General features: G+C 47.8%; 1 protein-coding gene across 1 annotated transcript; it reads left to right on the top strand.

Annotated features, from left to right (window-relative positions):
* The first annotated feature begins 11,372 nt into the window (after positions 1-11,372).
* LOC119462074 (heat shock protein beta-1) lies at positions 11,373-16,055 on the top strand. The gene is made up of 3 exons (XM_037723422.2): positions 11,373-11,783; positions 13,333-13,611; positions 15,069-16,055. The coding sequence occupies exons 1-3, from the start codon at positions 11,700-11,702 to the stop codon at positions 15,492-15,494; spliced, it is 789 nt and encodes a 262-aa protein (XP_037579350.2). The 5' UTR covers positions 11,373-11,699; the 3' UTR covers positions 15,495-16,055.
* The last annotated feature ends 1,129 nt before the right edge of the window (positions 16,056-17,184 follow it).

The raw sequence follows: 17,184 nt of genomic DNA on the forward strand, positions 1-17,184 counted from the left end.
TATACTTTTCGTGCCCACTATGCCAAACTACACTCTACTGTCATTGTGCCACCTGGTGCTGCCTTTTATTGCGATAGCAATTATATGGACACTTTCACCGGATTTCTGCCGTCGCCGTCGCCGTGAGGTTCCGTATAGATAAAATCTTCGCCACGCGCCGTATGCCCGAGCGGAAGCGTGCGGGGACGCACGCTGTCGCGGAGAGCGAACGCACTCTATCTTCCACGCGCAAGCAAGGAAGCGGGAAGCGAGCGCCGGAGGGTGCGGGGGGGGGGGGGGGGGGGGACGCATTTCTACTCTGCCAACAACCGCGCTCGTCGCTCGCTCGCACCGTCTCTTATCTCCACACGGCTCTGACCTTTATGCGCCGTGCATTCGCCGCTCAGTTTCCGTTGAAGCGATAGACCGCACGTACCTTCGCCCGCTGCGACGTATATGCGCTTACTGCCAGCGTTTTGACAGTCGTTGTCTGCAGTCATTCAGTGTGATCTATTCATGTTTGTTTGTGCGCGCTCACACCACAGTTAGTAATAGTCGGGCCACATTTTCCAACGCACGCTACACATGCAATGCTGCCCGGGTCGGCAGTGCAGCGCTACAGGTGTGTCCCTTCGCACGCGCTGCCCACGGGAAGCGCTTCTCATCAACACCACCGTTTCACACGCGCCTTCTCGTGGTCGAGTCTCTCTTCATGTCGGTCTACTTACGCCGCAGCACACCTGCTTACTTAATCAGCTCATGTTTACTACAATTCATATTGCTACCAAAGCCGCTCACCTTACTTCGTATGACATTGCTGTGTTGCTATCGCATTCATTGCTTCGCCCTTAGGGCGAAGCAATGAATGACATTTTTTTGCTTGTTCGTTAGTTTCCGGCGGTGTGTGATAATTAGCTCCTGTCCGGTCCACCCCCCTGATAGGTATGAATTAACCATGTTTTGAGGCGGAAACATCAACAACAAAAACAACAACTCAGAGAGATAGACTTTATTTCTGAACGATTCTTAGCCTTAGTCCTATTGTGAAACGTTGTTACAGCGCTGACGCAGACGGAGACATAACCATGTCCATGTCTCATAACGCCAGTAACCAACTTGTCCAGCTTTCAGAGCATTAGTCCGAGCCGTCGTTGTCAGTGTGAATGTCCAGCTGGGTCCCAGGTTGTGGTGATCGGTCTAGATGTCCGAACGCGTCGACGTACGTTTTTATCTGAACCACCAGCAGTGGCCATAGTGTAAGGCTTTTCTCTTGCGGTGGAACAGCCCAGCCCACTCTGATGTAGGGAAGGGAGAATGGTACGTTTGGACGAGTTGAAATCAGTGGAGAAGACCGTCCTCCGGGGCGCGCATTTCCAGTAAATATAAAGTGTGGTAGGGTATTTTGCACATACTTGATGCGCCAGTTTTCCCGATCTGGTCTGAATGTGGTGTTGCGTGGCATCTCTCGGTAGTGTAAGTGGTTTTGCCTCGCAGATTGGTAAAGTGTTCTATCTATATGTTTGTTTATGATGGGGATGGAAATCGGAGTCTATCGTTTTTTTTTTATTATTATTCCTTGAGCCGATTAAGGCACTGTTTATGGCGTTGTATAGAATTCGTGGAGTCAAAAAATTAACTGAGGAAGCGCTGGATGCACCTAAAAAACATGTAATATACGTATTTAAGTGCGCCGCTACAGCTCCTGTGTGCGTGCGTGTGTTTCTTACGAGCGCGTGGAACAAAACTCTTCGTCTAAGTGACGTTTTCGAAAGGGATATTTTTTTAATGAAATTCCAAATTTTACATAGTTGCAATCTCCGTAGCCTTCACAAAAGCGGGTGCACGGCACATCGTCGGTGCAAGTTTTCAGCAGCGGCCGTTTACTTGCGTGTGCCTCACGATGACCGCGAAGTCAAGCTTTCCGCCGTTCGTGAGTGGCCGGAATTTTTGTCGCTTCCGACGGTGTACACCGAAGTGGCGCTGGCTCCCCGCCAGTTGCTCTGCTCCACCCTGACCTTGTGATGAAAGAGCAGCGCGCAGAAAAGTCAACCTTTTATGATATACTGAGCCACTAAACTATTAGAAAAACTTCACCAATTGACATATAAAAGCTACGTCCCATTCAATATCATATTTTCCAACGTACTGCTTTGATTGTGGAAAGAAACCGTGAAAGTAGTGTATAATGCCGGACCGATTATAATTTATTGTCAGCACACACAATTTGTGCTTAGTGGCGGGAAATGTGCTGCAAAAACTGAAATGTATACTGTACTACCGTTTCGATAACTATTTTTTTTTATTCTAACGGCAAAGGCAACAATACAATACAAAAACGTCCGTGTACCGTGCATTAGGTTCACGTTAAAGAATTCCAAGCGATAAAAATTAATGCGTGGTCCTCCACTACCGCGTGCCTCATAATCAAATCGTGGTTTTGGCATGTAAACCGCCAGAATTGAATTTTGACTTTGTTTAGCAACACAAAAAAAAAAAAAATTCTTTGAACAATTAACTTCTGACCACCCTCAGTATTTCTGCACTCCCTATGCCAGCACAAAATACGGCGTACAAGGGTCATTTTTTTGTGGCGATTCATTTTATGTTACACGTTTCTTCTCTTATCATCTGTCGCGCCGACTGGCCGATTCCGGCTATAACGGCAGCACGGCGGCGTCCGATTCAATGACGAAAGCCGAAAAAAAAAATAATACGGATGGTTACAAAATACGTCTCCGAAAATTCATTTTTTTTTTTCATTGCATTTCTGTCAAAATGGCTAAACTGCAAACTTTGCGTTATAGCACGGCGCACCTTATAAAGGGGACCAGACGCCAAAACGATCACTTTTACGTGCGTATTTCAAAATGCTCTCATCAAGCAATGCGTGACAAAACTACGTGGAAATCTTATAGTATAGTCGTCCACACTTCTGTCTAGAGCGCTGAATTGGCGCGGTACGATGCAAATAAATCGATACTTTAATCGTAAAGTCCCAAGTTGTCCCTCGCCACTGATTCCTATTTCTTATTTCGCTTGCCGTGGTTGGTCGGCGATTGCCGCACTGTGTCCCAGAGCGCAAGTTCATGCGTCCCATTTTCATGTACACGCGGTGACAATACTGCGGTTGGGACGGAAAATAAAACGAACAGCCAAATACTGAGACTTCAGTTTACGGTAGGGAACCCTATAGGTAATAAAAATTATTCAGCAGTTGAGACCAAGGACGTCCCTCACGCGATTGGAGGACCTAATGATTCCTCTACAACGGACGACCCAGACTAGGGGTTATTGGATATAAATGGTTATCTCTCTCATTCAGCCCACGTCTAGCTTCGTGACGTAAAAGCACGCAAGTAATTTTTGTTTTGGGGGTTTCGCCACTTTGTTCGCGCTTACCCGCTGGTTTTCTTACGATCATGCACCTGGTCGAACTCTCCATGCTGCCAAAATTAAGGAGGCTAAGCATATCGAACATGACCCGAGCGTGCCGCACCTCACCGGCTATATAGTGAACGTGGATGTCTAAAAAAGCCGTGGCCATCGTGCACACAAGGGGAACAGCGGTGTACAGCGGCAGATGATACAGCGCCGTCGGCACCAGCATGACGAGCATCGTGATGGCGAAGCTGCTGCTCTGTGTGCAAAGAATATAAAAAATATTGTCATGCTTTGAATGGTCTCTGATGTTTTTACCAACAGTGACCGAGCAAGGCAAGCCTCAGTCAACGTTTCGACATGGGCAGTTCTCTTCGTCGGGGATCTGACGCAGGCAAGTCCGCGCAAACTCGGAACACTTGGTTTCGGAGCCTCGTGACTGAAACGGTGCCGGGTGCGCAGCTGCTCGTCATCGTAGCTTTGTAACTAGTTTATGCAGTCGCGGAAGAAACCATCGCTCCACCACGATGCTTCCGTAGCAATTAACACCAGTTTCGTCTACCGCACGGTTATGGCAGGGTAGATACGAGTAGCTTAGTGATGTCGCCGCCTTCATGACTGTATGCGGTAGCGTTACCTACTCACCCAGCAACTGTCTGGACGATCTTATGTTTTTAACTGCCGATGTTTCTCTCAAATTTACACTGATGTATGCTTATCCTTGGATAAAGGCGCGGTTGTTCTATTTTTAGGCAATTGTCACGCATGGTTTGGGACTAATAATTTTCGCTTAAAAAATGATGATTTCCAGTGACTCCTATTAAGTAACATTTTTATTGAGAGCCTAAAGTATATTTGTAATAAGTTAGGAAGAACTGGCCAAGAACGTAGCAGACATTTACAGCTCTATAAATATTTAGCAGATAGATATTGTATAATATATAATATTGAATCTGTGGTCAATGACATGCAGCCTTAGGTGCAATTAGACCTCGCCATGTTGGTTTTCTCTATGAAAACTAAAGAATTCAATAAATCGAATCAAGTGAATCGAAACGACGTGTAAAGGCTACAACTGACAAGGGAACGTTGTGTTGTTTAGCCCATTTCTGCCAAAATTATAGTGGTGCGCTCTACTATAAAATACGAAACAAATTTTCAGCGCTTTAAAGAGAACAGTGGCAAGGCTTCAAAAATGTTAAGATGCCATAAATATGAAAGCCAAGTGTTGTGCCACTTGTCGCTGCGATAGTTGGCCCATTCAATCAGACCAATCAAAGTAGTTTTATTTCCACCAGGGACCATGCATCAGTAGAAAATGGCGCCTGTAAAATAACCACCTTGCTGCGGCTTGACACAGTGTCAAGCTGATGCTACAGAGCACAAGTGCAGAGATGCTATTTTGTGGGTGACCATCGATAGAAATGTTCTCACCGTTACATCAACAGTCAGGGTGACAGGTGCTGACATTGTTACTTTGTTGTTTTTGATGAGCCCCAGACTTCGCCTATACTGCTGTTGTTGTGGCCTAGAGGATAGTCGTGATGATGATGATGATGATGATGACCTTAAAGGCAGTGGCACCTGTACCCACTCAGGGCGAATGGCCAAGGGTGGGGATGATTTCATAAATGTATTAGAGGGATGAATTTAGAAATTATAATAATGATAAATGTATGAAAGGTGAGTACGGGATATGTTTTTCCTGAACAATTATCAACGATAGTTGATAATTGAAAAATTATTGATAATGAAAAATTATCAACGATAGTTGTATTAAATCATGGCTCATACCAAATTTTTCCTTCTTCTCTCTTCTCCCGTGTGACACGTAACTACTTTTTCTTGCACACTAGAATTTTTATCTTTAAGTCGTAATTTCCAAACAGTAATTTCCCGTGTCTTTGTCTGCTTCTCTTAATTAATCACTCAAATCTAGGCCAATCCCCAACTGTGGGAATGCGCCACAGAGACTCGGGACAACAACAACTGCAGTTGAGAAATAGCCAAAAAAAAAAAAGCATCATAGCATTGGATAGAAGTCCCCTAGGAAGATGATTGTCCAATTGAAGTGATAGCTTCTCGGCGTAGACCTGCCAAGATATGCCGCTGGGTACACTTATTGATTAGCTATTACGGCTGATGCTGTATGAGGCGTGGGGGTGCTGTGACGTTGAACCGTCGGGATCGGCCCGTGTTACAAACCGCATTAAATCACTTGCTAGGACCCATACTGTGCACTCGTATCAGGATCGGCCCACCAACTCGGCCCCTTAGAATACACTGTCTCGTGGATTGGCCCAATTTACTCGCCCAGAAAGCTGTCCACGCAGAATGAGGAGGGCGGGGGCAAAGGAGAGGGGGAACAGAACTACAGAAATTTCCCTTTAGAACTCTAAAACAAGTACATTGAGCTGCATTTACAGCGATGGCGACGTGTAGTACGACAAATTTTATAGCGTCACTCTGTGTATAGTTCATGAATAGAAAACCCTTATATTGCAACTTTGCCTTCTTTTTCTTGTCTTATGAAAAAAAATATATATATATGCAGATTCAACGCACATCTTGTCAGGTGAAGCTTTCGTGGAGCGGGTAGAGAGAGAGAGATAATTTTAATGGCAGAAAGTTGAAGAGGTCGGCCTGAATGGTCTGCTACTTCATGCTGGTCAGTGGCGCACCGACGGGACGGGGGGGGGGGGGAGGGGGGGGGGATTCGGGGGTTGTAACCCCCCCCCCCCTGAGGCCGACTTAACCCCCCCCCCTTTTGTTTAACCCATTTTCTTTCCTTACGCATTTGAGTACTGCAACTAAGATGTAAGACGCGCAATCGTCTGCACACTCGCAAAAAGCGCATTTTTTTTTTTTACATTTTCCCGCGAAGAAATCGAAATTAGTGCTGTTTAGATGGTATTGACAAACTTTTGCTCCTGTGGTGCCGCCACCTTTAACCGCGTTTCACCTAGCAACCGTCCAACGCGATCAGCATCTGCCGCCACTTTATTATTATTTTTTTTTTTTTCTTGTCGCATCGAAGTAGTGGTTGGCTGCAAATGTGCGGCCGTAGGTCCCCTGTATGTGCCTTTTGAACGTCGCTATTGGAAATGACAAAAGTTAAGCGTACTAGAAGTTACAGTTTGAGTGATATTCTGAAGAAACATGACGAAAAACTCGGAAGCAATATTTTTTGTAATTTGTTTGGAGAGTAACTAGCGTATGTAATGCGGCCCTGTACAAAATGTTGGGGGCGAGAGACCGCATTTTGTTAAGTTTTGACTGGTTGCCGCAACTCGCAACTATTCTCGCAACTTGCCGGAATGTTCTCGTTTTGACTACCCGGATAACGGCTCTGGCTTTTGGCTCGAGGTCACTTGAATGTCGCCGACAACGAGAGCTAAAAGCATTTCATGCTTAAAAGCGTGAATTGCTGGCTAGTTGGTTCATGTTCTAAAGCGAAAAAAAAACTGAAAAACCAAGACGCAGGACCAGAAGGAGGCAAACACACACACAGTCGCCGGACTTACAAAGTTGTAAGTCCGGCGACTGTGTGTGTGTTTGCCTCCTTCTGGTCCTGCGTCTTGGTTTTTCGCGGGTTTCAAGCTTAAGAGAGCAGATGATGATGATATGAGGAAGAGGTGCGTATATACTAGTTTACAACGTTTCGGCATCTGAAATACCGTGCGTCTAACCCAGTGATTTGCAGAAATGCTATAGCGGTACTTGTAATCAAGGCTGCGATGTTTGTGTTAGGCCAAGGACCCGAAAGAAACTCGTCTGATAGCGGCCTCTTATGGACGCTTCCGATGGAAGAGACCAGTTTCTGTCGTTTTTGCGCGTACGCGGGACAAATGCAAAATATGTGATCCAAGTCTTTCTGGCACCTGATGGTATTCACAATTTGGGCTAGTACCACTATAACTTGTGGAATTGTCTATAACGCCTGGTGAATGCGACACACCAACGCGAATCCCGTGCCCCATGCTTGTTTGGCTTCTTTTGAGCTTACGAGGCATACGGGGGAATTTCATTTCTGGGTCCCATTTATGCACTCGGTTGTGTCGTCGATCTGGTTGGGTCCAATTTTTTAAAATGTGTGCTATTAGGCAAGACAGCAGCAGTACACAGCAGCAACTCCGGTCAGGAAAGTCAGAGATCGTTCGTGAAGATAGCTTCGCCTTAATAAATGGCGCTTAATAGCGTATGTCGGAGAGCCAATGCTTTTACTGACCTGTCATTGCTTAACATAGTGCATCGCGTGTACCGAACGATTGAGAAATCAATAACACAAGGCAGTTATACTCAGAGTTTGTTACCGCAGTAATCGGTGGTACAGGAAGATCGTCAGTTGGTCACACCCCCCGCTGTCATTTGGATGCTGCTTTTAATCGCCATCCATGCAGTTGACTTCGCTGCAATGGCATTATACTCCACTCGCCTAAATATATCTTTCTTCGACTTTTCAAAATCATAAACCAAGTATGAAATCATAAACCAAGTAAACCGCACAGCGCGCCCACGTTGCACGGTGGTCGCAGGTTCGCAAACAGTCATTCACTTGGCGTTCGCGAAGAATAGTGCACAAGCAGGTTGCTGTCACCTCGGCTTCGCTCACGCCGTGCTGACATCCGTGCATCAGTACCACCACACGCGTGCAAGGAACACGACGATGCCGAGGAAAAGAGGGCCGGCGATGTGCAGCGGCCGGACTAGCAGCACGACAAGCCCCATGAATGCCAGGGCCAGGAAGGGTAGATCTGACCACTGGAACCGAGCCAACGGCCTCTACAGTATGGGATGGAGAAATAAAGGCACGCCGACTTTAAAATAACCTAGATTGGCTGATGACACTTCTGTAATATTAATACATCACCTTATGTGGCTGTACCCTGGTACCCGGGATATTAAGCACGAGGTTCTCGGTGAGGCCCAACTAAAGCCCAATGTTGCAGAGGACTATAGACCAGAGGGATAACGGACACCAAATGCGCGCGCTCATTTCTGCAGTGCCTGCATCACACATGGCTTCATACGTTTATTTGATGCTCTTTTGTTCATTTTTGTTTTACTATATAAAGCTTGTGGATAATCCCCAGAATTTAAAAAAAATGTAGGTCACTCTCAACGCAGTAGAAGCTTGATAAGCCAAAGGTCTGAGCACTTGACACGAATCCAACTGTCTTTAGTAGTTGGAGAGATCAAGAAACGCAGTCTTTTAATGAGCACTTAGGAGACATACGTAAAGTTATATCCTAGGTCGCCTGTTCCGTTCGTGTCTCTGTGTGCTTTTTTGTAGATGCTGCGCTATACCATTGATAAGTATGGATTACCAACTAGCCCGAACAAACGCTTTGTTTATATACTAGGGTGTCCGATTACGCAGTTCAAATGTCAAATAGGCTAGTATTGACGCCAGTAAAGACTTGATAAGCCAGGAGAGACGCGAACACGAAAGACTGGTCGCGACGCCATCTTAGCATTCCCGCAACAACTCTTCATGACGTCACTGATTTTGACAGCCTTCACTCGGAGCTGTTCAATCGTTTATCGATAAAAATGCTTTACACTGCGCTCGAAAGAAAGCAGACGCAACCCGGCACCTTTTCTGAACATTTCTTTAACATGAAACGGCACAAATACGCGAAAGATTCTACGAAATACGTTACCTCAAATTGACGTCACGACTGCGTCAGCTTGAGTTAGAAATTCAACCTTGAACGTTTGTTGTTCGAGTCCCATATTCACAAAAACTGTCCTTGCGCTAGAACCGTTTGTAAGAGCAGCGTCAGTCAATCGTCACGTTGGATACATATAAGCGAAGAGGGCCGGTCACTGGCAAGCAGTATTCACGAACGCAAAAGCTTTGTAACGTCGCTCCCTGTTTTTGTTCTTTAATAATCGGCTTATTTCACGGGTACCCTATTGGGCGGGGCCAACCCACAAAATCCGGCTGGTTTTGTGGAGTGTATACAGAATGCATACCTCTGGCCGACCTATGGCACACCGTAAATATGTCGGCAGTCTCACCTGTGCAAGATTGCGAAGGCCAGCCATGACGTCAGGCGCCGTTATCGTCGAGTTTCGGTGTTGTCCCTATTACCCTACTAAACAGCAAGTGCGCACAGTGGATGGCAGTTGAGTGACTGGCTCGTTGGACACTACTGAAATGGTGCGACCCACTACGCGAGATACGACGAGAATTAGGCGGCAGGAGGGGTCGAAAGTGTGGAAAACGAGATGGTTGGTGCTGTCATACTATCATAGCAAAAGAAAAAAAAAAGCGAATGTGGTCCGGGTGTTGTTTTTACCTATATATAAATGACGTATTTGGACCCACGAAGAGGTTCGGGGTGGGGGGGATTGGCCACTCTGTGAGAATTTTATCTGGCAGACTATACTTATACATTCCTTCTGCCCACACCGTCACCACTCATAACCTTCCTTCTCTTCTTCCCTTACCTCTATCCCATCGCAGAGTAGAAGGCTATAACAGTCAACATCATGGCGACTTCTCTGCCTCTTATAAACAAATTATGCCTCTGCTCTTCCATGATTTGCCGCGAGAGCGACACGAGAGAACCTCATCTTCCAGCTAACTAACTTTGTGGTAAAGGTTGCAGACATATACACAAACAACAGAAAGTAATCAAAACGGAGACGCAAGCGAAAAAGGTAAACTGCATTAATAATGTTAGAGTGTCAGAAATAACATACGGTGACGGTGATTCTTCTTCTTGTTTACTGGCGCACACTCTGGGCGGATAATTCACCGCGGTTCGCGTAAACTTATCGCATAAACAAGCGAATAATCACAGCTAAATATGTTGCGAAGAAAAGTAAACTTCGAAGCATTCTATTGAACAGGCGAAAATTCCAAAGCAAGTAAGTGAAGAGAAAAGACGAGCACGCATTTAATACTTCCAACCCGACAAACTGTCAGTGCTCACTTGTCAGCAGCCTGGACAGCAGACGGCTGAGCCTAACAAAGCATCGAATATTTTAATAAAGCAAAGCTTTCTTAACATTACTCTCCGCACTTAGGTGTCTCTTTCTTCCACTAATTCACGGGATCAAATCCTGGCCACAGCGGCCTCATTTCGATGGGGCCGAAATGCACGAACGCCCGTTTCCCGTGCATTGGGGGCACGTTAAAGACCGGCAGTTAAAGAACGGTGGTCAAAATTAATCCGGAATCCCCCCACTACGGCGTGCCTCAATAAATTAGTGGTTTTGCACGTAAAACCCCACAATTCAATTCTACAAAGCTCTATCGACTGCGCAGGTGCGCTCCGACGTGTTACAGTCTTGTATCGGCTTATATGATATAGTACCTAGCTCGGACCACGCGTCCTGCCCCTTTTCCGCATCCTTAGCTCCCATGAATATCTCGTACGATGTACGGCGGTCACGACGTTTGTCAAGAACGCGCAAGCTGCATCCTCTGGACTGCGCTCTGGCGACATTAGCGATAACACGTGGCGCGAAACCAGCTACAGAAGTGAGCATGCGCGGCTACATTTACGAGATGTCTCTTTCTCGCCCCGCTGGTCGCCTCATGCTCCGAAAGCTTATTTGGCCGTCAGGAGCGCGTTGTATAGTGGCCTGACCTCTGTACATATACCATAGCCACGAGTAAACTCCGCGGTGCTGTGTAGGAATGCAAGTAATGCACGGATGACTCAGCCAACTCAGATACTCGGTTTAATGTCTGGCCAAGGACCCTTTAGAACATCTTCGGTCATGGATCGATCGACTGCCGAGTTTTGACAGAAAAGTAGGTAACGCCCACCATTCACAAATCGAACCAAGAAACTTTACCGCGGCAATTCATGCCCTTCTCTATCATAAAAAAAAATATTCTTGGACTTTACGTGCCGAAGCCGCGATGTTATTATGAGGCACACCATAGTGGGGGGCTCTGGATTAATTTTGACTTTCCCGGGTTCCTTGACGTGCCCAAAATCTACGGTACATGGGCGTTCTCGCATTTCGCACCCGTGATTTGATCCCGCGCCCCCCGCGGGCTTAGCAGCGCAGCGACAAAGCCACTAGGCCACAACGGCGGGTTGCCCTTCTGTTGGGTACGCCATCTTGTAAATATATGCGGAAGAAGACGAGGAAGAAGAAGCTCGCGGCGGCCGTGGCCTCGCGCTGCCAGGAGAAGGAGCGGGCGTCGCCGGCCCGTCGTGCAGCAGCAGCAGCAGCAGCACGCCAGCCAAGGTCGTGTCTGGAGCACGGAGGCCGGCACCTCCGGCTGCTCGTCCTCAGCGGTGCCCGCCCGCGGCAGTGGTCCGCAGCCCTTCGCCAGTCGCCGCTGCAACAGCCCCGCCGGCGAGCTGGCGACCATGTGGCGAAAGGGGCCTCCCAGCGGTTCCAACTGCTCGCGGCAAGACGGCGGGCCAACCCCGCTCGGCCGCCGCTCATCGCAGGTAATGGTTGTCATGTATATATACGGTGTAGGACGACGGCCCAGGCTAGTCCTAAGAGCCGGCCGGTGAGCAAGGAAAAGGTAAACGATAGGCAGCGTACGGGGGAAGCATTCTTAAAATCAACCTGAATAGAATATGCCCGCGCTTTTCAATTGTTACGGAAACTGGCAGAATAAAGCGCCGACGAAAAGTTGCCGGCGGTCAAGCCCTTATAGCTGGAAGCGAACACGTGCCTGCTGCCGGCATATTGTTACGAAATTGAAGCAACCGAAATTGTTACAACTGAAATAAGCATTAATTGGTTGGTTGAAGCTGGGCTGGCAGCCGGCAAATCGGTCTTGTAAACTGACCTAACCTAACTTAGCACAGACCTCATGTGGTCACTGCCTCGACTACAGGCTGCGCCGCCGCTCCGCTGCCCGACGATAAAAAGGAGCGGTGGCGCGCGTCACGTGACATCAATCATAGGACACTGCCTGCAACTCTTTTCCGGAACTCCTATATGCCGGCTGCCGACACTACATCCACTGACAGACGGATGACAAAAAGCGGCGACAAACAGTGGCGACATTAGCAGCCGTTGCAGCATGACGTACACAATTCCTTAATGTAACATTTCTTTTATTCTTCGGATATAGAGATGATCGCGAAGTAAACATTATACGATTCCAGTCCCGCGGCAGGGTTGCTTGCTCGCATGCGGGTCAGTTGGAGGAAACAAAATAGCGCTGATGAACCAACCAATTGCATGGCCAGCGCTTGTTCCATCCGCCGTGAAGTAGATGAGCCATGGAAACAATGCATCTGCCATGTCCCACAATCGCAATTGATAGACGTTGCAAAGCCCGAAGTCAACAGTCCCGACCAAAACGACATTCAAATACGGCTAAAAAGCCCTTGGCACCGCACGTTCATCTTATTTAGTATATATGCGTACACATACGGGAGGCCAACTTGGTCTCTTGGCTGCAGGGGCGGTAATTATGTTGCCATGCTTTACCCCTTTGTACGCTGTGAAGTTATCCACTAAGGGTAACTAAGGGATCATGCTCCATGATCTGGTACAACAACACAAATAATCTCCCAGTACCCGAGACTGAAGGCCAGTTTTCAATGCGTGCGATTTTTTTCACGTGCTACTCTCCCCATATGCACTTTTGTTCGTTCGTGATGCTTCGACGGCGCCCAATATCGCAAGAAGAAACGAAAAAAAAAAAAAAAAAAAAAAGAACGGCGCGAAAATTGATAGCAAGAAACTTGTATATGGTATAAGATTTTATGTATCTGTAAACTGGTATACGTGATGTCACGAGAAGAACTGCGCGGAAACTGAACGCGAAATACAAGGACGCTTGTCTCGTTAGCGCACTGTTCTTTTGTTGCTTCCCAACTATAGCTCACCTTTGCATCGCCATGCTGCAAAACTTGCGGTGCAGAAAAAAGATCAGTTTTAAAGCACTGAATTTCAACAGCTCCACGAGACCTTTGCTTCGCCTATAGCTTCGAACACGTGCATCAGATCTGCATTTCTCTTAAACGACCCACGCAGCGGCACCGGTGCCGGTGCAGCCAGTGTTGTCACGACGGCTCGCGGGAGAACCACAAGCGGCTGGTCGGCGCGGCGCGCAGCTTCGACGACCTCGAGCCGCACCAGCAGTACCCTCACTGCCGCAATGCGGGTCGGCGCCGGCCCAAGAGCGCCAGCCGGGGTCGCTACGGCAGCAGCCACAGGTTCGCGACGGCGGACGACTACCGCAGCGCGTCGGTCTCGCCGCCTCCCTCGTCAGCGGGGGACAAGCTCTGCCAGTCTCACCCGTCCTCCACACAGGTGAGCGCGTACGAAAAAAGAGGAGGGGGGGGGGGGGGGGGGGCAGTTGGGTACACGCCGACCTCCCAATATTTCCTTCTCTTCTGAGGAGGAGGAATGAAACACTGTTGCGCGCCACGATACACGGTCGCAAAACTGGAGGGACGGTGACAGGCGAAAAACAAACTGAGCGTGCGTGGAAGAATGGTCGACGGAAGCGATCTGTTGGGCTTCCTGAAAACATTTTCATTTCGTCCGTGCTACGCATTTATTATTTTATTTTTCTTCTTTTTCTATGTGGGCGGTATGAACACTGCTCAAGGAAGATGTGCTGCATCAATGAACATCCTATAGTAGTGGTTCAACCAGTCAACGTGTGCTGAAAGTGACCACAGGAGAAAGACTCTGGGAAAGCCCCGGCTGAGTAGCTCGACTCGGCGAACAGTTCAGACGACGGGACGTGAAGGACAGATGCACGTTCGTGTCACTGTAGTTCCATTGTCTGCGCAGTTCGCCATGTTGAACATAAACCGACCAGCCCAGCTTAGAACTCTCGTGAATATAATGCGTTTTCTTATTTGAGGGCTAAGTTCGCTAAAGCGCGCATCATTGTTAACCTACGATTACATGCTTGCTTCGAAAATGCATCTGTTAAGTCACAGTTAGAAATGTGGGTAATGGCACATGTATACCGAGGATCTGCGCATGAGTGGCGATAAGGGCGCGTTTGTCCATATTATACTTTCCTGCACCACATTGAATCAAACGTGTCGGAAAGGCGGACGCTTTTTTTTTTTTTTTTTCGCGCTGTTGCAGCAGTGCGTTCATGAACCCAGAAAACTTCCGGTCGTGCATTTCTGACAGCCAAGTTAGCCAAGAAAAAATTATTTTGTCCCATAGTATACTATATATGCACACGTTCGTGGTGTGTCCCATGTGTCAAGCTCAATGAGTATGCAGCTTTCTTGTACATAGGAGCAAAATGCACTTGTCAGACATTGTAACTATAAAGCATAACAGGTACCAACTGGAAACTTCGATATATTTGTAGCCTATTGTAACTTGACTTGTGAAACAAGGCTTAGTCTTTCGGGAACTCTGTTTGTAAACATAAAAAGTATCTTGATTTCGGCATGTAGATGACCGTCGCCTCTTCCACTTATCAATATGCAGTACTTGTAGCGCAATCAAAATCTATTCGCTTAACAGAATACTACTATCCTCCCCACCCGTTCTAGTTTATATATAGGTGTGAAGGAGTAAAGGTCTGAAAATGGGTAATTGTGTATTCTTACTAAATAAAAGAACTTCAGCAGCATGCCGGTTTCCCGGCGAAGATTTCGTAAGTGAATGGCGCGTGCTTGTGCTATTGGCACCGTGTGCTCGGAGAATGTTTTCGGCCGAAAGTGTAGTTAACGCCTGCGGCGCGTTGCAAGTGCCGATCGCTCCCACACTGCCGCCTCTCGACCTTCGCGCAGTTCAAGGTCGTGCTCGACGTGCGGCAGTTCAACCCCGAGGACCTGACGGTGAAGACGTGCGGCAAGCACGCCGTCATCCAGGCTGTGCGCACAGAGGACCGTGGCCGCAAGGGCATCATCGTCAAGGAGTTCACGCGCCGATACCTGCTGCCGGACGGCGCGGACTCCGACCGCGTCTCGTGCTCCCTCACCGAGGATGGCTTTCTGACGGTAGACGTGCCCATGAAGGACCCGCCGCTGATCGAGAACGAGAGGGTCGTGCCCATCACCGTCATACACGGAACCAGCGGCGCGGGTGGCGGAATCGGCCAGCAAGGCGGTCAGTCGCTACCTTCGGGACCGCAGCCGTGCCAGGAGTACAAGAAGAACCAGTCCTACCGGAGACCCTCAAGGCTCAGTCTGCACTCAAATGACGACATAGGCTAGACGAGCGCGGCAACGGATCACTCACGTCGATGACAGGAAGACGAGTCTATATAGAGTCCGTAAGCAGCAGTCGAGTGCCACGAAGGACTACAGCTTGACAGCTTGAGTGTGCTCGGCTGTGTGTGCCTGCTTGATCTTTTGACCCACGGCATCGCGTCGACGTAGGCGCGAGAAAATGCCGTCGGACGACACTCCCTCGCATCCACGTACTTAGCCTTTCCCAACGCAGAGCCACGCTAACAACGCTACGGCACCAGAGGTCCCGATTGGGCAGGTGCGAAGTATCGTTGCCCGAGCAACGAAAGTGTGCGCTTACTCGTCCTTCCAGCAGCCCCAGCTTGATTCTGGAACGGGATGCTGAATCACGCCGACAAATAAAATGCAATGAATAGGGAAGTGCTACATATACACATGATCAACAGATTCGCTCTTATTATTTCAACAGGTAGCCCTCGGAGACAACTAACCTTGATCGTTGCTCAAGGATGGTTGATCAGAACGCGGCCTAGCAAGCTTGTTTCCGCAAGCAGAGCTGGGCAAAAAGATATGTTCACTACGCGTGCCGAAATTTAATTGCGGGATGCTGCATATGCATTCTTTGCAAATTCTTGGCATGGTGCTAGTGAAAATACCATATTTGATGAGTTGCGTACTCGTTTGCCATGCTCATGGGACGTGCTGCTTTATTCCATCAAGGGTTACAATCTATATTTATCAAATATGACTGGGAAAAGCAGCAGCTCTGTGCAGGCCGTCTTCGGAAGCAGTAACGTACAGTGAATAAATTTTACGGACCACGGGATCTGCAATATCTCCGCAGCCTCACCCCAACGCAGACCGGTATTCGCATTTACAGCCTCTACTGGTATACGCCAACAACATTGTGATGCACGTTTTTACTCGCTTCTGTTACAGACTGCTTGGAAATTGAACGTTACCGAGATCCCGTGGTGCGTAAACTTTTGTCGTTGACTGTACACAAAGCCGGGGTGTTTGGGACTTTATAGCTGTGCTTTCCCGTATACCCAAACTTGCGTAGCCGAAGGCTCGGGCAGTCGCAATATCCATTCGCTTTTAGACTAGAGCACGAAGATTAAGCCTTCAGAATTGCGTTATCATAGAATTGCGTTATCATCTTATTCGAAAAAAAAAAAAACAGTGCCGTAATCGATCGGTCTTGACGATTTGCAACTTCGCAATTGATTTTAAAGAGAAGCATTTCTTTGCTTACCCTAGCCGGTTTAGCATAACTCCCACAGATTCAGCCTGCAGATGGGTCGGTCGGTATCTCTGCGGTAATATACGGGGATATATATATCGAATTTTATACCTGCGCCAAATGCGAGTACCAGCACATCGGCTTATGTACGTCCTGCATGCTGACCAACAATGTATAGTGCCAGCAAGAGAACCTTTGCTCAACGTAATAAAAAATAAATTGCTACATAACTCATAATGACGGCTTATGGGTATCTCTAAAGGACACCGACCTCTTAACAGAATAGCGAATTATATTCACCAGATTCTTCGATTCCCTTGATTTTATTAGATTTTGCCATCTGAGAGACGATTGAAAGGAAAGAAAACCCAAACACAGCGGATTTCACAGACACAGCCACCTCATTTTGTTGTTGTTGTCGTTGCTTCAAAACATGACTCGTACCCACGAGGGGGATTGGCCACAATGGAT

The sequence above is a fragment of the Dermacentor silvarum genome, chromosome 8 (assembly GCF_013339745.2).
Source record: "Dermacentor silvarum isolate Dsil-2018 chromosome 8, BIME_Dsil_1.4, whole genome shotgun sequence".
Lineage (NCBI taxonomy): Eukaryota > Metazoa > Arthropoda > Arachnida > Ixodida > Ixodidae > Dermacentor > Dermacentor silvarum.

What these genes read in the sequence shown, in the direction of transcription:
- LOC119462074 (XM_037723422.2), top strand. Translation starts at nt 11,700, where the DNA reads ATGTGGCGAAAGGGGCCTCCCAGCGGTTCCAACTGCTCGCGGCAAGAC. An exon ending in TCGGCCGCCGCTCATCGCAG is followed by an intron (nt 11,784 to 13,332) that starts GTAATGGTTGTC and finishes CGACCCACGCAG; the next exon opens with CGGCACCGGTGCCGGTGCAG. An exon ending in CTCACCCGTCCTCCACACAG is followed by an intron (nt 13,612 to 15,068) that starts GTGAGCGCGTAC and finishes ACCTTCGCGCAG; the next exon opens with TTCAAGGTCGTGCTCGACGT.